At 45.5% G+C, this 23,491-nt stretch overlaps 1 protein-coding gene across 1 annotated transcript; it reads left to right on the plus strand.

Annotated features, from left to right (window-relative positions):
• Nucleotides 1–3,654: 3,654 nt before the first annotated feature.
• synpo (synaptopodin) lies at nucleotides 3,655–21,150 on the plus strand. The gene is made up of 4 exons (XM_080007941.1): nucleotides 3,655–3,841; nucleotides 7,303–8,533; nucleotides 13,816–15,938; nucleotides 18,280–21,150. Exons 2-4 carry the CDS (start codon nucleotides 8,359–8,361, stop codon nucleotides 19,129–19,131), a joined length of 3,150 nt encoding a protein of 1,049 aa, XP_079864067.1. The 5' UTR covers nucleotides 3,655–3,841; nucleotides 7,303–8,358; the 3' UTR covers nucleotides 19,132–21,150.
• Nucleotides 21,151–23,491: the final 2,341 nt, after the last annotated feature.

Here is a 23,491-nt window from a genome sequence, read left to right on the forward strand (position 1 = left end):
ACGTCGACAATCACTCAAATTAAAAAAAACCCTCGGAGTGAGGGAACAGGGACTGCGTCCAGAGCCGCAGCCATTCCATTTATTCACAATTCTTTAATGCAGATTCATGCCTGAGACTGATGGTGTGCACGTGATGGAGTAAGAAGGGTGTTAAGTGTAGTGGTGATGGATGGATGGATGGGTCGATAGATAGATAGATAGATAGATAGATAGATAGATAGATAGATAGATACACACACAAACACACACACACACACACACACACACACATACAGAGAGCAGCCTCCACGCCCCGTGTATGTGAAAGCCATTAAGACCACAGAGCTGTGCCACAGCGGTCCATGCGCCTTGACGTATTAATTGGATTTGGAAAACTCCCTTCGAGTTTGAGAGTAACGCCAGGCAGGCGCTGCGACAGCTGCCAGGGTTTGGGACACAGACACACACACACACACACACACACACACACACACACAAATTGGGACACCGAACGCTGCCGATTAGGCTCCTTTAATACCAGCGCACTCCTTCTAAGAATTTTCTATTTCTGTTTTGTCAGTTGCGTTGCAAGTTTCTGGGGGTTCTGCCGTTAAAGGAACACTGGATCACTCCCCTACTGATTCAAAAATGATTCCCTTCTTGTTTTGGTCCGTGCTTTTACTTCCAAATGAACTCCAACGCAAAATGTGCATTGCATTTCAGTCCCTTTTTAAGTTTTGCCAGCGGGATAAACCCAAGGCCAGGTTGATTCTTCTTTAAAAAACAGCCCTATTGGCTTTTTTCTCTTTGGAATCACTTGAACTTGTTTCATACCTACTTATGCCATTGCCAGGGCAACCCATCATAAAAGTTTTTGGCTCCACCACATCTTTTAAACAAATGTGCAAATGATTACGCCTACTTTTTTTATCTTCAGCTTGGCTGTAAAATGACAGAATTGGTCCCAAAAAGTCCCAAACAATTTGCTTTCAGTCTCCAAAGCATGGTTTTGGTTTTATTCACAGACGACGTGTGGAGCATAACACAGATTGAAAACGTCTGTCCAGCACATTTAAAACAGGGATGTATAAGCATTGCATCTAGCTCTAATACAGCTCCATCCTTCTATTTTAAGGCTTGGACCCAAGTCCTCTGAAGATGCATCATATGACCACGAGCGGACACGCCCTGACTCTGCTCCAGCCCTCTCTGCTCGAGACCACACCGGCTCTGGATGCAGCTCATGGGGAAACCAGAGGCCTGGTCAGCTGAAAAAGAACAGAGGCAGCTCTAAAAATGGGAGTCGGTCATAATAACGTTAAGGCTCCGGGCCCCGTGACGTCTCCCCGAAGACTAACGCTCGACCTCTTTGGTCTAGAGTTACACTGTCAAGCACGCCGGCTCACTGACAGGATCGAGGAATATCCACCAATGAAAACATCCACAACACAGCATGCATAAGTTAGCGCTTTCTCTCTTTCTCCCTCTCTGTCTTTCCCGCTCTCAGCCTCTGTTTATATTTTATCCCGGGCTTTTGAACACTCCTGTGGCCGTATCTTATTACATACAGTGGGATGTACCGCTGGTGGTGAGGCGGGCTAGGGAGCCCGAAAAAGGGGGCCGTGCATGATTCTAATCAGTTCAGGGCTCAGCCTCTGCAAAAAGCTCTCTAATAACTTTCTGCCACGCAGCGTAGATGGATATGACTTGAGAGCGAATGCAAACCAGATCACTTAGGAAATTCCACAGCGCTCTTTGCAGCAAAAGCCCCTCTTCCGAAGGAATGCACACTAACATTTCCCCTCGGCCGCTCGGTCTCCCACACACACAGCTGCCCTTCAGAGAGTCACGCCACTGGAGAGAGAGAGAGAGAGAGAGAGAGGGGGAGAGAGAGACAGAGAGAGGGAGAAGGAGATAGGGATAGACACGGCTAATGGCTGCTCTCCCAGTTGCATGGGGTCTTACACACACAAACATGTCTGAAGAGGTCGGGTCACAGGAAAGAACGGATTTGAAAGGGGAGAGAGATTTAGGGGAAAGATAGGCAGGGTAAGAGACAGAAGGAAAAGGGGAGAGAAATGGAGGACGGAGGGGGGAAGAAGGGGGGAAAACAAACGAGACGGAGGGGATGGACTCCGGCACAGATGTGGAGGTGTTAGAATGTGACGAAAGAGGGGATGGATGTTGAGGAAAGTGGTGAAAGAGTGAAAGACAGGGAGAGCGAGAGAGACGGGGCAGGGGTGGGGGTGTTGAGGTGAGGTGGAGCCACTCCGAATGATCTGGTGAAGATCAGTCAAAGAGTGACAAAATAAATACATGGATGGGAGCAAACACAGTGCCATGGAAAAACAACGCAACACATCATTTATAATCGGATGCATTTTGTGACAAATCAAAATGGTGGAATTTTTTACTTTCTAAATTGGAATCATTGACGAGAATTTTCCCCTCGGTTAAAGTCGGTTCAAATCCGATTCCTAGACCCTCTGGTTGGGCTCCTCAATGACCGTACGACCAACATAAGTGCACCATAAAGTCAATGTGAGCTGATCCTATGGCTGCAGGGGTAATTGAGAGATATTACTCCCAAAACATGGCAGCCGTCCAGGCTACAGTTGTTAATATTTTGGCCAGGCGAGCGCCGCAGCAACCTTCGGCGGGCGACGACCCACAGAGAGCGAAACCAGCGCCGCCTGCCAGGCCCCGTCTCGCTGGGGGCCTCGCTGATTCCCTGCGAAGGACCCGGAGGATCGCGCTAATTTAGCGGGCGAATCCCTTCCATAAAACATCCGGTTCCCAATTAGACATCTGGAAAACAAGCGACGAAAATAATTCATAAATCAAAGAAGAATCAAAGCCCTGTTCAAGTCTTAGTTACTATCCAGTGCAACCAGATGTTGCCTCCTTCGACTTATTTTTACGGCACCTACGGGACCCGATGAGTAAATCTTTATTCTGAAATATGGACTGCTCTCACTAAGGATCATAGGCTTAGAGTTAGTGTCCCACCACGGGGGCCAAGTCCTCGCATGCATAAGCGTGCATGAGTTACTGTCCCTGCAGCCCCTACGCCTATTAGGACGCTCTGTGGTGTCTTGCAATTTTGTGCCCCTTGCCTTAAACCTCAGACCGGGGAGCTCTTTCAAGATTGACATTTTTATTCCAATGATTCTGCATCGCATAAGCGCGCGCGCTGCGGTCTCGGCTCTCGGCGGCTTTCGAACGCGTTTCGACTTATCCTTTGACTTTCTCCGCGTGCGCATGGTGGGAAACTGGGTCATGGTAGAAAAACGGGGGGGGGGGGGGAGAGAACAGAGTACCCCCCACCCCAGAAGCCCCCCGCGCCACCCCCATCCCTGCGATGAATATGAAAATATATCATGGCATAATGTGTTCAGTATGCAAGCTTGAAGGAAACCATATGAAAAAAGGTCCCAGACAAAGAACCTTCTGTGTTCCAACTGCAGCAGCTAGCCCCCTTCCCCTTCCCCTTCCCCTCCCCTCCTCCCCTATGTCTGCTTCAATTGAGGGAGAGAGCGAGAAAGAAAGAGACAGGCAGAGAGAGAGAGAGAGAGAGAGACAGAGAGTGAGAGGGAGAGGGAGAGGGAGGGAGGGGGACAACTGCACTCAGGGAAGAGAGGTAAGGGGAGGTGTGCGTGCAGTCTGGAGGAGAAGTGAAAAGTGGCAGTTCACGGCGGCCGCCTCGCACAGCCCCAGAGCCACAGGTGAGCGGCACGCACTCCAGAACCGGAGAGCGGTGGAAGTTCAGCGCATGTGACCGACGTCATGTCAGGCTCTCGGCTCGCCCGCCAAACTTCAGAGGGGGAGTCACCTGCGCTCAATTACCTTTATCTTCCGCGGGGTAAGAAAATTATCTTTTGTTTTGAAGGGAGCCCGGGAGGGAGTGCATCGGAGTGAGACGGAAGTGCAGCGGGGGAATCTTTGAAAGAGAAAGCCCTTTGTCGGAGATGACAAACATCTGTTGCCGTTGTTTTTTTTTTTTCCCTCCCCCTGTGGAAGGCTGCAGCCTTGCAGACGGGGGTGGACGGCGCTACGTACGTCGGTGCTGCGGTCACCGATAGCTTAGCCTATTGTTCTGACCGCTCAGAGCCCGCCGTGTAACCCTGCTACGGTTCTTGAAAACGGCGTGTAACATTAGAGGGGAATATCCAGTGAGGGACCTGGCTGGAGACTTGTATTGACTTACATCTATAAGTAATTGCTTCCTGTTAACGCACCAGGTGAAGCCCATTAACAGCTTTTAGCAGGGGATGAAAGTAGTTTTTTTTTTTTTTTCCCCTCGGCCATATGTCACTGTATAAATTAGTCATTGATGCCGCTGTTACTTTTAGTGTCACTCGAGGTGCTTTGTGAAGTAGTTTATTGCAAAGAGAATATCGATGTTGCAACTCAATCTATCAGTAAGTCATTTGTTTGCACCTGGGCTCCTCATTTAATGCAAAAGCCTCGCAAGGATTACACTTTTGAAGAGTTGCGAGAAGTTGGCAAAGGTTCCCCACTCTTGGAAATTGAGTTTTCCCTACGCGTTTAAGATATTTACCTCTCATCCGTGAGGCTCTCCACCTTGCACCTCTGAATGAAAAACGCTCTGTCCGCTTCAGAACCGTAAAGGTCTTTCTGTTTTACATCAGCGAAAAAAAGGGAAATTGAAAGCAAGACATGTCTGACGTTCATTGGAGCCTGTGACTGATGGCGTTTTGGATGTCAGTCATCAAGCGGCACAAGCCGAGGCACGCCGACTGCAACGGCCTCCTCAGGACTTATGAAACGCCAAAATTATTTAGGAGTGCTGAGACAGCCCTTGAATGGTCCTTTGTCTCAATGAGATGGTTGGGGAGGGGGGGTCGTGTTAAAGCCTTTAGAATTGAAGCCCAAATGGTTTTTGCCTGTCCAACTGTAAGGGATCAAAGCCAAGACGAGAGATTACAGACACATAAAGGCTGCGTCCTTAGGGCCCGTCATAAAGCCTTGTCAGTCAATGTCTGTCCAGACGCCTCATTACGGCCTCTGCAACCGATACACTTGAAATCCCGAGTGGAATGCGCACCCACCTGACTTCCACACATCCCGCATTCCTCGCCACATGGAGACGCGGGGCGGCCGATGATGGTGGACGCGAACAGAGCACATGTGGAATTTAACAGTAACTCCCCTGGTTTGATGTGACCTCTGTTGACACAGGTGTACACATGCAACCCTTCCTTCTTTTTAACACGTCTGCACATCGACACAGACCGGGCCTGGGGCTAGATGTTGACCATGGAGAAGGGGTTTGACGGTGTACAGGAACTCTGTGATTATACGCCCAAGCACCGTCTGTAAGTGATATCATGAGGGTCAACGGGTGCCACGGGAAAACATTGTGCGGGGGCGGGCGTGACACAGGTTGGTACAGTAACCCAGTGTTTGAAGTCCAACGTAATTGTGGGTGGGGTTGGGAGGTAGCGCAGACATAGAAGATGACTTCAGATCTCAGGTATGACACGAAGATAAGACGACTCGCAGCTGCAAACAAAGAACAATGAGACCAATACTGAACACTGAAGGAGCGACGAAAGAAATAAACTTCAGCAAATGCCGTCTTCATTGGCCCCTGCTTTGTTTTTGAGATTCGAGGCGGCTTTTTTTCTGCCCCTGCACATGTTCTTTGTCTCGCAATCGGTAAATATTTGCAGAAAAGAGATGAAAGAGGATGATCAGAGCAGAGTACCATACGCGTGTGAACTCCTCTTACTAAACTTGGCAACATGAGGGACGTCAACAATGAAACGATCAATTCAACTTAAAAATAAAATATTTTCAAACAACTGTAGAGAAGTTGAAAGCTTCATGGCAAGTAAGAGGTCCATCCAAATGAGATCCATATTGGTGCTAACGTGTCTATTAAGCACACATCTGGGGGAGTTGGACCTTCTGAAACTGGACCTTCATCCCTTCTCATCTGACGCGATCGCACCAGCGGGCTAAATCCCGGAGGGTGTTGCCGTGGACTGGGTGGGTGCTGGGGTGGTTGTAGTGTTTGTTTGGAAGGATTAACCCAAATTCGGGGTTGCTTCGGGTCACGGCAGCAGTGCTCTACATTCCCTTCAAATGTCGTGCTGTCTAAGTGCCTATGTAAAGTTGATACCTCGGGAGACTCGAGCCTCGAGAGTTTATGGCGCTTTTACACCTTGAAAACAAGACGAATGCGGTTGCGGTAGCTGTGCCTCCGAAGAATCTGGGGAAGCAAAAAAAGCATTTAAAACTAATGGCCGGGTTTGTTTTTCATAGTTCTCCGCAGAACCCTCCCTCTCTTAAACATTTCAGTGGTGAGTCACTGGCACAACAAATAGAACCCCGATCAGCACCAAGGGGAAACAAGTCCGATCAAGGACGAGGACGCACAAACACTATTTTATCGTTCTGAGCAATCTGAGCGTGCCTTAATGACTTTCGATGCGGGAGAAACTGGATCCTCTTCATCTAATAAAATTCCTGAATGCCCGGGAAGTTAGAGACACAGCGCATGCTGCTCCAGGAAGCACACGGTTCAAATCTCTATATTTATCTCCATAACTACACAGCCAAGGAATCTTTAATCCACATACCTCTTGTCAGGCCTCGAAGGCATCGAATAACATTCCAAGGCCCCGAGGAGGAGACGGAGCAAATTTTTTGGCAGGTTTAGGGGAGATTTCCGACATCTATCACTTAATGATTTGCGACCTTCCTTCCTCGGCTGAACAGAACACGGAGTTTATCACGTTTGGTCTGTTTTGATGGCGGCTCCTTATTTCCTTCTCCACCCTCAAGTCTGCCTGCAGTGGACTGTGGGAAGGCTAACCGCACAGTCTGAGGACAAAAACTTGGAAGCAAAAAAACCCACTGTCTTTAAAAGGGGCTGTCTTTGTCATAATAATCAGGATTTTTATCTTTTTTTTTTTGTTGCTTACCTTACTATTATGTTTAGCTTACTGCACAATTTTTACATTTACATTTTCTTTATAATTGCTTAAACCTTCTTTTTTATTGTGTAAATTACCGAGAGGAAACACATAATTTAAGCGTTTCGTTGGAGTCCAATTGTTTCTTTTTGATAAATAAAATTGAACTCACACTTGATAATAATAGTGATAATAAATAAATAAATAAACACAAAAATAAACAAATACATTAATTAATAATAATAATAATAATAATAATATATCTAGGTGTGGGTATACATAGTAAATGGATGTTTCTTGGTAGATACTGTACATTTCAGTGAAAAATAAGATTTCACCAACTTTGTTCTAAAACCAGACAATTTTTCTTGTTTTGCAGGTGGCTGCGGAAAGGACATCGGAAAAAAACAACCCTGCACATAACCTGCGGATCTTTTGATCGTTCAAAATCCCTTTTCTTTCTTTTGCCATCCTGTTTTCTGTAGCCTGTAATTTGGTTTCTCGTCTGGCTTTGATGGACTGATGTATCTCACAACAGGGCTGTAGACCTGTCTTACCATCACACAGACATAAAATCAACCATCTCATGCAAATACCTGAGTTCTATAATGATAATATCAACAGAAGGCTGGGAAATATATTGAATATTCTTTCCACAAGCACTGTTACTGACATATATATATATAAAAGCACAATCCTTTATGACAAGTAAATCATTAATGACTAAGTCACAGAGGCAGCTTTTGGAATTTTGAGCGCCAACAACCTTTTGGACTGACCCCACATCCACCTATACCATACACAGTCTATATCATTACTGAAATTCCATTGGGAAGGCATGATTTGGTCAAATAGAACAACAGAAGAAGAGAAACGGCATTAGAGCAAAGGAGAGAGAAGTAGACAGAAAGAGAGAGAGAGGAGTGGACAGTTTCTCAGCCTCCTTCACTGGATTTGCAACAGAGCACATCCCTGTTTTGAAATTTTCTTGGCAATCGTCCATGGGAACTCTTCCAGAATGCTTTGGAGCTGCCTCTCCTGGGAGGTCCTGTTAGATTGTGAATAATACAGTGTGAACAAGCAAGTAAGAGTGCACTTCATTCCACAACTTTCAAGCGCAGCTACAGGACCGGACCATTTTGGGGGATTACTGATGAAAGTCGAAGCATGAGCGGAAGCACCGACCTGGAATGATAATCTACGCTTCTTCTTATCGTACTTGCGCTTTCCGGTACTTCCCAGCGCATTCACCTCCTGTGAGCAAAGATCCAAATCTCCGAGCACACTGCAGGATTGTTACGTTGGAGAAGGGAGAAGGGCAGAAGGGGCTTGGTCTGCTCTGGAAAACAGACTGAAGTGTCCGGAAACAAAGCTCTGCAGCTCTGCAGCTCCCTGTCCTTCCTCTGGCAGCAGAGGTGCTAGGCTGAGGGAAAATATGGAAACGGGGCAAGTGTCGTTAAGGAGAGGGGTGAGCTGGAGTCCAGGTAGGGTTGGAAGGTCTTTCCAGCCACTGCAGGATGTGGATACCCCCAACATGGACAGCGATGCATCGTGGGAGAAGAAGGAGCAACCAACCCTTTGCCCAAACACCAACCAGATGAGCAAAACAAGTAAGTCTATTGTGTTTCTTCTTGTTGTTTCTTCATCATGGCTGTTTGATTTCAAGGTTTTAAACACATGGAAGAGTCTGTATCATACTTCCAGAGTGCTGTTTTCACCACTGCTTATGTCTATGTGAATTCAGCTAAAGTATATAGTTGTTTACCGTTCACCAAAGTAGTATTTGTACAAAATAAATGATAAAAAAAATTAGTGGGTAGCAAATATAGAAAACAGACTTTGGGGCTTACTTAGTCAGTCCAACTTCAGACAGCAAAATGCTTTATGAAACATCTGTTTCCGTGCCTAAAAAATACAGGCTTGCCCCAACTGTGATGGATATCCAATCACGCACCAGACATTCAGGGCAATGTCAACATTTTACTCAGCCACTGACAGAAACGGGTCTAACTTGTGGGAAAAGCTGTTCGGAAAGAATCCATGATCAAGTCTTTAGACCCTCCCTTGTACTTTCACAGCTGTCAGCTCTCCAAATAAGTAGGAGACAGGAGGAGTTAAAAAGCAACAAATGACAAAGTGCGGTTATGCTCTAAAATGAACAAACAGTGAAACAATGTAAGAACGGGCAAGATAATTACCTCTGGGCTGTGGAAACACTGTCAGAACACATGGAGCCATCAAAGAAACATTGAGACATTGTGCTGTTAGGAAGCATAACAGAACGCTCAGGGCCATAAAGGAGTTGTTACAGGCAGTCAAGGCGCTGATATGGATCTAAAGCTTAAGTACCAGCTCCCCTCCCACCCGGCAAGGGACTGCTAATCATTTCTTTCCAGCGAAGAAAACAAATAGATCTTAAGGTCACTGTTTTGAATTGACCTTAAAGTCCCTGTAAAGCAATAATAAATACAGTATGTGTTCTGAGTTTGTCACACCATAGTCTGACTCACCGGATGTAGGTTGTTGGTATAAAGCCTGCCACTAGGCGACTATTTCAGTTGGCATTCTTCTCCCCTTCCGCTATCTGCGTGTTACCATTTTCAAAGTCGCCGTCGCTACGTGAAACAACAACCCCAGCGCAAAAAGTGTGTGTTGAAGAGTGGTGATAGGTCTGGCTATGCAGACTAGGTCACCGATGATGAAGTTATGTTTTTCTTTCTTACTAGTAAAAGTCGTATCACATAGTCGACATACTTCTTTTACTGTCTTTTGTGGCATTTCTTTTGCAGGGATTTAGCCATTTTAATGCCAGGGCTCGCCTCCCCATGTGCAAAGGTTCCACCAAAACAAGTTCCCACCCGACGCAATTTTGAAAGGACACTGTCGCTGAATCCTGGGCTTAGCGCCGCCCGAGACGATTGTGATTGGTTTAAAAAATACAAACAAGATGGAGTGTCCTTTTACCTATGCCAGATTGACAGTGGGTTGAGCCACACCTTTCTCCAGCGCTGGCACAGCGCTAAAACGAAGTGTGGAGATGTTTCTAGGTATGTGAGAGTAGTCACCCCCGAGAACAAAGTGTTATTAACCACCCAGCTAAATTTGACTGATTAAAAAAAATCGTCAAGTATATAACATTAGGTTTTAAAAATCATGAAAAAAAGGCAGTTCCCTCTGTTGTGAGACGCTGGGGGCGTGTCCTCTGAAACCATGGCCAATCGCACCAACCGTTTTATAATATATCAACGTTTACTGTCTCGCTGAGGGAGTCCCCGCTCTCCGGTGCCCCCTGCTGTCTCCTCTGCGGGCCAGGCCGGGGCTCCGCGGCCTGCTAGCATGCAGCTAATGCTAGCATGCAGCTAATGCTAACGTAACCAAACCCCCCGCAGTCAAACCACGGGGACGATTATTTTCTTTGAAGATGCCTTTTACTCCAGGTGTTTATTCCCAAAACAGCGTTTTCTCCCAAACTCCAGGCTGTAGCTCATCTTATTTCACCACTGATCCTCCGATCCTGACCCGGTATTTATAGAGTGTTGGGGGAGTGGATAAGCCGAGTATGACCGATCCACGTCATCGAGTCATGATTTAGCCCCAACCACAAGAATGGGGAGAAACAGTTTAATGCTCTAACTCCACAATTCAGTCGTACATTGTTCAGTTTTTCACATTGACTGACACATCAGCAATTACTTTCTAACATGCATAATGTGTTTCGAAACAAATCCCTGAATCCACTTTACAGGGACTTTCATTCACAGACAGACAGAGAAAGCCAGCCTGTCGTAGGTAGCGCCGTGAGTAGCAATTTTACTTCTATCTGAGTATTTAATTTTGCCCTGGGGATTCGGTGAGGGGTTAGGTCACATTCAGTCCGCTAAGACCGCCAGGACCTCTGTTAATCCCCCTTCTTTCCGTGCCGCTACACAAATCACCCCCGGCGGCCGGCGCTGTCATCCCGCTCAACCCCGCCGCCGTCACCCGGCAAAAAGATAACATCCGACAGCGTAATCTGACCTTTGATATACAAATGCGGGGGCCTAGAATTCACCCTTTGAGGGCGTTTCCCATCTGGACTCGTTCAGAATGGCGGCAGCGACTCCGGGGCCGGGCCGAGGTGACGGCGATGGGAACAGAAAGGACGGCGGAGAACGAGGCTCACAAAAAGTCAGGGGCAAGAAGGGAGGAGGCGGCAGAGAGAGTGTTTTGTATCGTAAGAGCTGAGTGGTGTCTCCACTGGAGGACAGGAAATTCCTGGTTTTGCCTTCCGGGTCGCGGCTCCCAGCTCTCAGGTTCACCGGGGGCAAACGTTTTGGAGGGCAACGTGTTCAACCCAGAGCATCTTGGATATTTCGCTATTGATTGTGCACCTTCAGGTCTATGGACGCAAAGAGCAGTCCCAAGCTGAAAAACGTCCGTGACTTCTGTCTCCAGTTACTGTTGAACTTGAAGTGTGTTCAAAAGTGAAACTCCCACCCTCCCCATCAGTGAAATACCACCATCCCTCCACCCTCCCTTCCCTGCTGACCAAGTTGGGCTGGGGATCAGCGCTGTGGCCCGCGCATGCAGGGTTTGCCGGGAACAGAAATACGATCTGCTCCCCAGCCACAGAAAAGGCAGAAAGGGGGTGTGAGTGCACCAGATGCAGCCGAATTGGAAAAGCTAGTGGATGTGCAGTGCTTCTGCTCTGAATCCAACTCTGAATTTAGTACTGCTTTGCGTTCTATGAAGGTAAGAACAACAAACTTTTAGTTATGAATCAAAGGTTCAAGCGACGGTTTGATCACTTTAAGATGTATTTTTTTTTAATGATAAACAGCAATAAGAAGACTTAGTATATTCTAAAATCATATGTTAAAAAAAAATATATTCTATCCTTATTTATGTTTTGTTCATATGGGGAGGATGGAGGCTTCTTATCCCACTCGATTCACATATTCCTCTTTGTATTTAATGCTGTGCAGATTAAATACAGGTTTTAAACTTTGAGCTTAAAGTTGGATCACGATAATATTTAGAAGAGCTGTGCTCTACAAGGCTCTCTTCTCACAGTCCCATGCGTGATATTAATCACTGTTGGAATTTGTACCGGTGTGTTACTTAATAAGCCATCTGGCATCCACCAGCAGTAGGGGGTTACAGTAAACACAGCTCGCTGATGAGATTTCACGAGTGTTATTCCCAAGAAGCACTTGGAGATCAACCGAGTTCTGCTCTGGCTGCATACATTACAATGCCAAAATAACCAGTGAAACACTTTCATTGGGTTTATACATGACCACCATGGTTCTTTCCTCGAATATAGTCCAATACAGTGTCCATACTGTAATTTATGTTGGTAGTCCCCTGGATCCCCCCATGGCTGAGACGGGTAGCAGCATCTCTTATCTGCTGCATTGTTCCCTTTATTTACAGAGGTCAGCAGAATCCGGGAGAAATATGCTGCATGTGTTGGAAGCATTTTTATGGTCAATATTTACATTGTTGTATTTCCTTGTAGACAAGACATCTTGATTAAAAAGGATGATAATTCCTGGATTGTATTATGGATATGGCGATCATGGCACAATTTAAATATGGGAAAGCAAAGCCTCTGTAACTGGGGGATTTAACTACTATTAACTTTTTTTTTTTAAATTTGGAAGGGCACTTCTCAAGATTTTGTCTCTACAACCAAAGACAGATGCACGTTATCCCTATTTTGGATGGAGCAGTGGCTATCCAAGCTTAATGTAAGAAATTGTGCCAAGAAAATCTGCAGGTTTTTTTTCCCCCTAATTTTGTGTGGAATGTAATATACAGCTCTAAAAGAGACTCCTGTCTGGGTTCATTAGGTCAGAAATGGGTGAGAGATAGACACGGACACTCAAATATGATCCACAAAAGTTTGGCAAAGGATTTACTTATATTATATAATATTTATTTCATGATTCTATATTCTTATGCTTCTTAAGTCCCAACCTAAAGCTATACATTAGGTATATGAAATATCTATTTTAAACACGATTTGGACACCAAACAGATTGGGAGCGCCAAGAATTGCCTAATGAGTTTGTCGAGAGGATTCACAAGACTGAACTTTCAGGAAGCATGTCAAGTCTCAGTGCATGGTTAATTATTGAGCGCTTTTAATTGCAGCCTCAAATAAGTCGACTAAAGTAAGAAACCAAAGGCATGTTGGAAGCTAAAGCAGGGAATTTTCACAGCAGTCTAGGAATGCTCAGGGAGGGACTACTGCAGATGGCAGAGGAAATAGTTGTGCAGACTGAAATGGAGCCCTTCAGCCCGCACAATTACTACAGTCATTTTCAACCAAAATGTGCTGCCTTTAAAATAATAAACTCAACGGCAAAGGTGATTAATTACGCAACTAAGATAACATTTTTATATAGCCAACAGCAGCCATGAGCCCAGCGACTCGTGTTTATGCAAGTGCAGTAAATAAGCTTTTCTTGTCTTTTCTGCTAAAACTGTTTATTTGAAAACTGTCTTTGGTGCAGTCTGGCAGTCAACGTTTTCCCCTTTAACTCTGGTCGACCGAATGAAACATCCCACCAAGCTGTCTTCTTTTTCGCCTCATCGGTACAGTGAGGAACAATCAAAACCATATGGTGCAGAGACGATTATGTGGGTTTTATAAACAGCACAGTTCTCCCAAGACTAGTTAAGATGTTGTCCTTGTTTGTGTTTGTGTGACCTACCTTTGGAAAACTGCTTTTACTAGACAAAATATGTATCATGCATTCCCTGTTTAGGCAGCATTTCCTCTTTTGAAACAATATGAAATGATCAGTTTGATTCCAAGTGACCCTGGTTTTGATGTTCTAAATTGTATCTAGTACTTCTGCCACTCATGAAGCAATCCCCTGTTTTTTATGTCGTTTTTTTTTAGGTCTCACCAGGAGTGCCAGTCTATCAGAGAAGGAGCTGAAGGAGGCTCGCGTCAGGAGTCAGATTATTGCGGCTCAGCTCACCATCCCCTCAAACTCCAACTCCAGAGGCGTCCAGCTCTTCAACCGGCGCAAGCAGAGAGTCAACGCTTTCACACTTGAAAGTGGAGGAGGGGGATCAGGCGAGGACAAAGCGGAGGATGCCAAGACCGCTCCAGCTTGTAACAAACTGAGATGGGCAGAAAGCAGCAATAAAGAAAAGGATAGAGAATTGAACTGCAGGAACAGTGGTACCAAGCCACTCTGGTCACCCATTGTGAAAACACAAAGAGTAGGCAACATTATGGAGGACCCGAGTGAGCATTTCCATGAGGGAGAGCAAAAAGAGGGCAATGTCAACCTGGAGAGACATTTCCTTCCTGTTAATGAGGGGGATGAGTTGGAGGAGGAGGTAAAGTTCAGGAATGAAGAGCCAAGAGACCTTGGTGAGCTGGAGGGAAAAGTCAAGGATGGGTTTGCCTCCGGGGGTGATAATACCAGCACAGCCCATTTTGAACAAGTAGAACAAGAGTCAGCTCCTCCAGGAAAGCTTGTTAATGGCGGCCACAGCTCACTCTCTGGCCCCGAGAAGGTCTCTGTCCCAATGCCCAAACAGATGACTATCATGAATAGAACCGCCAGGCCTTTTCTCTCCCCAACAACTGTGCAGCCTACAGAAGCCAGTCCAACCAGTCCAGTCATGGACATCCCCCCTGCTCCTTGTTATGCCACTCCTCCACTCCCTGCTTTCACCGCTCCCCAGCCAGTGGCATTTTCTCCTCCACCTCCACCTCCTTCATACCCCACACCCCCTCTACCGGCCTTCACTAACCAACCTCTGCCGACCTACTCCAATCCCCCTCCAATGTCTCCTGTTATGTCCCCTCAAGTGTCCTCCACAGCATCCCAGTTCTCTACCCCTGTGCCCCAATATGTTCCACCTGACCGACCCATGCCACATCATGGACCACCTGTAGTTTCTCGGCCTACTACATTTATCCCCCAACCGATTGGAGAGAGGAAATCTACAACACCAATCAAAACAGGAATTCTTGAGGAGGGTGCTGCCAAGCGAGCAAACAGAAAGTCAATGTTCACATTCAAAGAGAAGCCAGTCGTAGCTCCTAACCCTGAGCTGCTGTCTCTAGTTCAGGGAGTTGACCAAAGGAAAAAACATGGACAGAAACCTGTTGTGTCTGAACCAGTGTCTGAGGAAGAGCTTCTTGCGCTTGGCGCAGAAGCATCCAACTTCCAGGCCAAGGTGGAAGAGAAAACCCAGGTAGCGACAGCCCCAGAATGGGCCTCCTGCCTGAAGAGCTCCAGGACCCGTCCAAGGGAAGAGCACAGACCTGAGCAAACACTTACTAATGCATCAGGAAAAGGGGCTGCGTTATTTGCAAAACGCCAGTCAAGAATGGAGAAATATGTGTTGGAGAGTCAGAATGCAAGACAGACTAGGTCTCCCTCTCCCACTATGTCTTTGCCACCATCGTGGGTGTATCCATCCAATATGCCTGGTAGGGTCAAAGCCATTGCTAAGAACTCGGACATGTCTGCTCAGCTTACACAGACCTTGCATGTCCAACAAACAACAAGAAAGAAGCAAAGTCAAAAAGCACCCCCTCTTCCGGCATCAATCCCAGAGCCTCCCCCTCTGGAGAATGGCTGCACCAAGATAGAGATGGACCTCTCAAGGCACCAGCCATACCAAATTAACTCTTCTTTGTTCATCCTTAACCCCATTAGGGATCCCATAGGGTTATTACCAAGAGGAGCGCCACCTCCGAAGGCTATGGTTTCATCCCAGCCCTACTCCAGACAGACTTCCTTGCCCACCGACACACCATCCCAATTTAGTGTCCAGGACCCCCGCAGATCTGCCCAGTGCATGTCTCCACAGCATCCTTTCAGCCCTACAGGGGGCCGGGATTATCCTTCCAACTGCGGAGTGGCACCCACCCATGGGAAGCCAAGGATTACCTCTCCCATGTCGGCCATCTCTCCAGAGCGCGTGTCCTCTCCGCGGTCAGACGTTCAGGCACCAAGACCCACATTTTCTGCTCGGAGGGCTGGTATTGAACCCCAGGTCTGGAGACCCTCTATGTACTATTATTAGATGATGGGGTTTCAAGCGGGGCATCATATCAAATATGCTTTTTTAAATAGACATTGCATAATTAGCACCATTACAAAGCGGAACTGGTTTACGTAATACAAAAAAATGCACTTTATCTTGTTTAATTGCTGTCTGTTTACTTTGTGCCTGTGTAATAATTCTGCAGTTATGTTGGTTTCTGCATATTATTCACATCTTGTTTCACAATATCACTTTTTCAATGGTACATACTAGAGTGGGGATTTTTATAAGTGAGCTGAGCACTGTCCGTAACTTAGATCAACTTATATTAACTTATATCAAAGCTATCTATCTGAATGGAGCCATTTGTTTTAAACCTTAATTTTAAACATACATATTTATTTAGCAAAGTAATGCACTGAGGATTGTATTTACTAATGTCAGCAAGTGAGGGCTTTTATATGGATGGGTCGGTATAGTTTAAAATTCAGAACCTTCGTCGGGAAGATTTAAATTATTTAAGAGACAAGAGCAACAGCTTCATGACTTTCTCAGTTGTCGTTATTTTCGCTGCTGAGTCTTCGGGCATCAATCTAATACTGCTTCTTGAAGTACTTAAGCAGATGGTCTGACATCTGCTCTATGAGCCATCTTTTGCAATTTAATATGGGCTGACAGACAGGAAAGTGGCAGTAAGAGAAGTCACTTCACGCTTCTTCCACTTCAGGGTATTCTGCTTTCCAACATTTCTGTCTCAACACATGGTCTGTGTCCAGATCCTTGATGTTTCGATTGAGCTAATTGCATGTGTTTATACGTAATCCACTGATGTCATTAATAGAGCAATACTTCTGGTATTTTTGCACTTTCACATTGGAACATATCATGAGAAGTAGCGACTTTAATACTAAACAATAGGATTTTAAATGCTGACATATTATTATTATTCCTGCTTCTTTCTGTGTTTTATCCTTATAATAACCCTCTCACCTTCTGAACCTACTGAATCCTAAATCACTTCTTTTTCTGATTTAAATCCTGTCTCCCTTGACTGTTTCTCACATGTGATTGTTTCACTTGTTTTCTGATTAAAGCTTTATTCAAACTATCCCCTTCGAACTCCTTCTCCTTTCTGTATGTCCTGCTTCCGCTGTTCCACTCTTTTACTAATTCAATTCACGACTGTTGGCAGCCTGTTGGATAGAACTCTATTTCACTTTTCACTGTATATACTCGATTCTTTTCTCTGTGCTTCTGCTGGAAAACGTAGTGAACCATCCTAGCCATTAGAAATTGATCAAAACGATTATATAGCGTGTAACATTGAAGCCAGGGGTCTCAAACTAGAACTGCCTGGGGGCCACCGGCAAGGTTGTCTTATGCTAGAGGGTGTTGAACGTTAAGGGAGAAGCAAACTGTCCATTTGTTTTGTACAACGCATAAATTAATTTCCCTACTAATGCGACTAAACATAGACAAACAAATATACTAAAAACATCGTTGTGGTTTTCTACTTGTGTGGATTACTTTTTTATGAATTTGCGGGCAAGATTTAACAACATTTTATGTTAATGTGGCGGGGCGCATTAAACTGTCTCGCGGGCCGGATGTGGCTCCTGGGCCTGTAGTTTGAGACGGCTGATTTATACCGAGGACGATAATTTTAGCCGTTTTGAAATATCTGTTCAAGGAATTCAGTTGTGTCTGCGTACCAGCATGCATGTGCGTCTATGTGTTTGTGTAAATGCTTTAGTTTGAAGACTCAAGTAGTAAGGGGCTCGACTCGCAAAAATCTGATCGGTTGCTTGGCTGGCCATGTCTTAATGTTGACACCCAAAGCTACAGTATAGGATGTAAAGAATAACATAGAAAATAACTCTGGGATCCAAATATCTTATCTCAATACTTATCCAAACTATTTGGCCAAACACACAGATTCTTGTTTTCATCTGGAGTAGCGAGCCATGCATCCCAGAGACGAAGCCTGGTCGAGAAGCCGAAATAGAGCAGCGTCCTATCTCTGTAAAGGTCACTCACCTTGGAAATGTCAGATGACAGTAACCTGAGAGAGATACTAAATCCAGGCCTGTGTAGCACACCATGTCAGTGGTACGACACAGAAGTGACCTGGATGCCAATGGGACTGGATGCCCACCAGTGACATCCATTTGGAAATGTATTGTTGTGAAATGAGAAATGGGGAGGAAGATGGAAGGCTTTTGGGATCTGTGGCAATTGAGAGAAGCACAGTTTATGGCTTAAAAAACATGTATCATGCAACACCTATTTGGAAACACAACTTAATAATAAGTATTTCATTGTCTAAAGTGTATTTGTTATTTTCCAACAGATAAATAAGGAGTCGTCCCCGACTCCAACGCCCAGTGGGACTCCCGCTCCTTCCAGGACGCCCAGCTTCACCAGACGGTTCAGCAGCCCAGAGGGTCCCACCCACGGAGCCTGGTCTTCCACCCTCCCAGCCAGCAAGCCCTCCTCCACCTTCCACGGGTCCAGGCCCTCTGTTATATCCCCCGTGTCCCCACCCTGGGGCTCCAGGTGCCAGTCACCCATGGTCACCCACAGCGCGCAACAACCACCTTCGACCACCTCCCCTGTCTCCAAACCCTCCCCCGCATTCGCTGCCACCTCTCCTCTCTCTCCGCCGTGGGGTTCGAGGTGCGCGTCGCCCTTTGTCCCTCAGACCAGTCAGCCCTCCTCGGCCACCAAACCACAGTATCCACCCAGCGCCACCTCGCCGGTCTCCCCATCCAGGGTGAGCCGCTGCATGTCCCCGATCGTGAGCCACCCCGACTCCAAGACCAACCACCGCCTCCTGGCCAAGAACATCATCAACGCGGCCAAGCGTAAGAACAGCCCTTCCCCCGGCGCCCTGAGCGGCCACGCTCTCCCCATCTCGCCCCTGGGCGCTTCGCCCCACCACGGCTACGACTGCGACGGCAAACCTCCCCTCAGCCCCTTCGAGCAGCGGGCTTTGGGGACCCGGTCTCCTTCGTCCCCCACGCAGAGGATCTGCTCCCCCGTCAGGCTCTACAACAGTCGCTCCCTCACCGACTCAGACGCCTCGGTGGAGTCGGAGGACTCGGGGCTGAGGTCGCCCGGCCCACGCACCTACAACACGTGTCCCCGCGGCTGGGGAGGGAGCCTGCGGGTGAAGCGGGGGAGCGTCGCCACCGACCTGTAGCCAATTATTATTATCATCTGGCCTGGTGGAGAAGTCGCCTGGAAATGAAAATGAAGGGCGGCAGAGACTCCAACATCAGCACCAACGCCCACCAACCGATAACAACGATACTGATGGAGTTGAAACTATCTAATTGGAATAACTTTAAAGGAAAAATAAGGGATGAAAGGAAACCTAACCTTAACAGCGATCTGATGAATGATATGTTGGTGTCGTGATGGGGAAGTGATGGAGCGTTAATTCCATCTTAATCATTCCAGGAAGAGCATTTTGACTAATTAAAATAGCTGTTCCTTATACTGTACTTTACCGACATCAAAAACAAGTTTAATATACCAAAGATATCATCATAACGCATAAAAACAAGTGTTATCATTTATTTTGCCTTCTAATAACTGAGTTATAACTGCCTTCTGAATTCCACAGTCGCTATATGAGAAATAAATACTGTATACTCATTAAGGTTAGTTTTGGCCATTGATTCTGGAAGATGGTTATGAAATGACATGATGTTCGCTGGTCTGACTCAAGTCTTATAGGAGACAAAAAGGTTTAATGCAGAAAGTTAAGAAAGTGTAAATATATTGCTTATTTGGACTGTACTTTCATCATTAAAGGGTCTAATGTTGAGAGTTGAAAGTTGAATACTGTATAGCAAAGCAAACGAGAGGATAAGGGGCATTCAGAGTGAGTAAGGATTTAGATTGGGTTGGGCAGAATTATCCCACGTATCGACATTCCATTGCCTTTTTAAATTCAGAGATTTAACAAACCATGTTGGTACTGGCATTATCATACCGTAAACGGCCAAAATATTCACCGCAGCGTATAATCGTCTTTTTTTTTTTTTAAACCAATAGGAAGAACCTTTTTAATCTATAATTCCTGTTGTGCAATAATCCATCTACAGTATCACAATGTATGTTGTTTTATTCTCTGTATTTGGTAAAGAATGAATGTATTCGCTTCACAGACCGATGGAGACTGACAGAGGACAGGAGGTTTGCATGAGGGGAAATATGAAGTGGGACATTGGTGCCGAAATCAATCAAACACTGTTTCCACGTTTCAGAAATAATTAACGGCAGTACTGCTCAAATTATACAATTTTTTGTGAAGAAAAAACGCTAAATAAACCACACATTGATAGATGTGCAAACAGATCAGACATATTTTACATGGGAAGTTTGCCTGAGCGAAAATTCACAAGTTGCATCACACGTTGATACTGAAAACAGTGTTTGTTAGAATGAGGCCTGGGTGATTATTCCTTAGGCGGGTGATGCACTGGACAACTGCATGGGCAATTTTAACCGGAAAATGCTGAGGAATACAGAGCCTAAAAGTGATTTGGGCATCTGACGCTTATCTGTAATTTCCCAAAAGTCATTATATAAAAGGTTCACAGAATGTAGAAAGATATTCGACTTTAAAAAGTGTTGAGAATAGAATATAAGGGGAGGCTTTTACAACAATGGTGTGCCTTTCACATCCATAAATAACTCGCAATGCACATGACGCTCTTAAGCGTCGTATTTTCTATTTGTCTTTTCCGCTATCCTTTGATTTGCACTTCTGCGTTCGTTCAAATTGTCTCTTGATCAAATCGGTGTCATTCACACATCACGGCGTAGAAAACCCCGCGGTCATTAGCGTCGGTTTCCAAGCGCCGTGCTCTGGATCGCAGGTGACTTGAGAAAGTGTTTTGGAAGTGACAATATCTCCCACCGCAGCCCCACCCGTGTTCCGCGGCACGCCGGCATCAGCACATTCCCAAATACCTCCATGTCCGCGTCCCGAGAGTGACAGGGACACCTGCTCCGCTCCACCTTTCGGCCGTCGTGGATTGGTATCACCCCCGGATGAATTTAGGAGCGCGTCGGGGTGACCGCTTCTTCTGCGGACTTTTCAAAACAGGCTATGAAAATCCTGTGCCCACCACCCCCCGCACAAATCAAGCAATAGGCCGACAGTTATGAGCCTTTGCCTAAATATGAACGCGCAATAAAAGCAAGTGATGACACCAGTTTCCGTTTCTCGTGTTTGCTTTCTCCACCTTCTCTTCACCTAAAATTGTGTCAATGACGGAAAATGTTCTCTTCAAATGCCCGGCCTTCATTGACGTTTCAATAACAAGCAATCCATCTACATATTGACGTATTAAATATGGGGGTGTTATTTGCATGGTCGAAATGTCTGTATTGAGCGATAACGGAATTTTATTTGAAGGGTGATAGCGAGGAAAGTTTCTTGGAAGAAAAAAAAAATTAGAGTTGAAAGCTGTTAGATATAATATAGGAACACAACTAAGGTGTTCTTCAGCAAATCGTATCCAGTTCCATCTCTTTGGCCCAGGCCAGAGCTCAACATCTGTTTGTACCTTGGCTCTCAGTGATACAAGTTTTGCGAAGCCCCCCCTGGCTTTATCTGCCTTTGAAATGTACACATTTGAAACCCAACCACACATAGGTACACATAACTATTATAACAATACTGTGGATAGATAAGAATGATTCATAAAGTTCTATGAAGTATGAACTCTGAAGAGTTACATGAACTACAGTTTTGGGATTGACTGTGGTTATTAAATGCTGTATTTAATAAGGACCAGGGAGATGGAATATCTCTGTTGCTATTCTGCTTCTATTTATTATAATGTACTGTTATTGTATTTACTCAAGCCCTTCAGGGTGAGTAGCCAAAGCCTCATTCAGGACAGGTTCATAGACTGCCATCTGTAGGACTCCAGAAAGAAGTTCATATCAACCCCTTAATATCCAATCTTCTTATTTCCATCTGAAGGATATTCAAAGTTAATGAGTATTTGTATAAAGAAAAAAAAGACGGGGATATTGAATGATGAATAATTCATGGTGCAGATATGATACATGCATACATACATACATACATACAAACATACATACATACATACATACATACATACATACATGCATGCATGCATGCATGCATGCATACATACAAACATACATACATACATACATACATACATACATACATACATACATACATGCATGCATGCATACATACATACATACATACATACATACATACACAAATACATGCATGCATACATACATACATACATACATACACAAATACATGCATGCATACATACATACATACATACATACATACATACATACATACATACACAAATACATGCATGCATACATACATACATACATGCATACATACATACATACATACAAAAATACATACATACTTAAAGATTCAAGATTCAAGATTCAAGATTCAAGATTCAAGATTCAAGATAAAGTGTACAAGTATCAGTGGCTCTCAGTTGATACAGAACCTACAGTAAAATGTAAAAAAAAAATGTAATCTTGAAGAAAGTAGAAAAGCAAAATGAATAAAATAATAATAAGTAGGACCTGTACAGTAATAAATAATTCATGACGGTTCATATGCAACAGGCAATGAAAATATTCCAACAGGGAGTGCGTGCAAATGGTACTAATAAATATTGATATATAGAATATTTCCAGTGGGCGGATGCATGAGTGTACAGGTATGTTGGAGGGGCACGGTGAGCTGCTATATATTCTATATAATAAGTGGATGGCAGGTGTCAGGCGTCTGTTTGGTATATATACTTGTTGTGATAGCAGCCCTGACATAAAAAAAAAAAAAAAAAAAAAAAAAATTATAAATATTAAATGAAAATATTATATGATCTATTTCTGAAACAAAATGGACTTCCCAACCAACTCGCATCATTAACTTGACAGCATAAAATCCCTGAAAGAGACAAGGCAGCACAGAGAGACGCTCGGAAATAGTTTCCGCATGATCCGCTCTCCTCCTCCTCCGCACTTCCAGCCGCCGGGGGCCGCTGTTCGGTCCGCCCGGCGCGCTTCCCTCCGCTGACAGCGAGGGCTTGTTTTCACAACTGAGCGCGGAGGAGATTCTCCGGCGAGCGGACTCTGTCTACGGCGACGACGACGACGACGACAAGGCCGCCGTCCGCCGAGTGATCCGGGGGCGGGGGTGGGGAGGGCGGGGGGCGCGTCCCAGATAAACGCCGGACGGTGTCGTATCGATCGGACCGCGGTAGCGCGCCCCCGTATTTGTTGTTGTTAGCCGCTCATGCTAATTCGAGCCCACAAGCTAACGCGCAGCCGGCGGTCCGCTCGGTAAGCTGCTCATCTCTTGACCTTTTTGTTTTTTTGGTATGCCGGCTGTTCGACGGGCGGACGCCGCGGCCGATGGAGCCAGGTAACGTCGGTTCCAGTGCCTGGAAGACTGCACTGCTTCGCCCGAATAGCTCTTGATTAGCCTGATTAGCTCGAAGGCTGTCGAGGCGACTCCGTCCACTATA

This window comes from Zeus faber (genome assembly GCF_960531495.2).
Source record: "Zeus faber genome assembly, chromosome: 10".
Classification (NCBI taxonomy): Eukaryota; Metazoa; Chordata; class Actinopteri; order Zeiformes; family Zeidae; genus Zeus; species Zeus faber.

What these genes read in the sequence shown, in the direction of transcription:
- synpo (XM_080007941.1), top strand. Translation starts at nt 8,359, where the DNA reads ATGGAAACGGGGCAAGTGTCGTTAAGGAGAGGGGTGAGCTGGAGTCCA. An exon ending in CAACCAGATGAGCAAAACAA is followed by an intron (nt 8,534 to 13,815) that starts GTAAGTCTATTG and finishes GTTTTTTTTTAG; the next exon opens with GTCTCACCAGGAGTGCCAGT. An exon ending in GGGCTGGTATTGAACCCCAG is followed by an intron (nt 15,939 to 18,279) that starts GTCTGGAGACCC and finishes ATTTTCCAACAG; the next exon opens with ATAAATAAGGAGTCGTCCCC.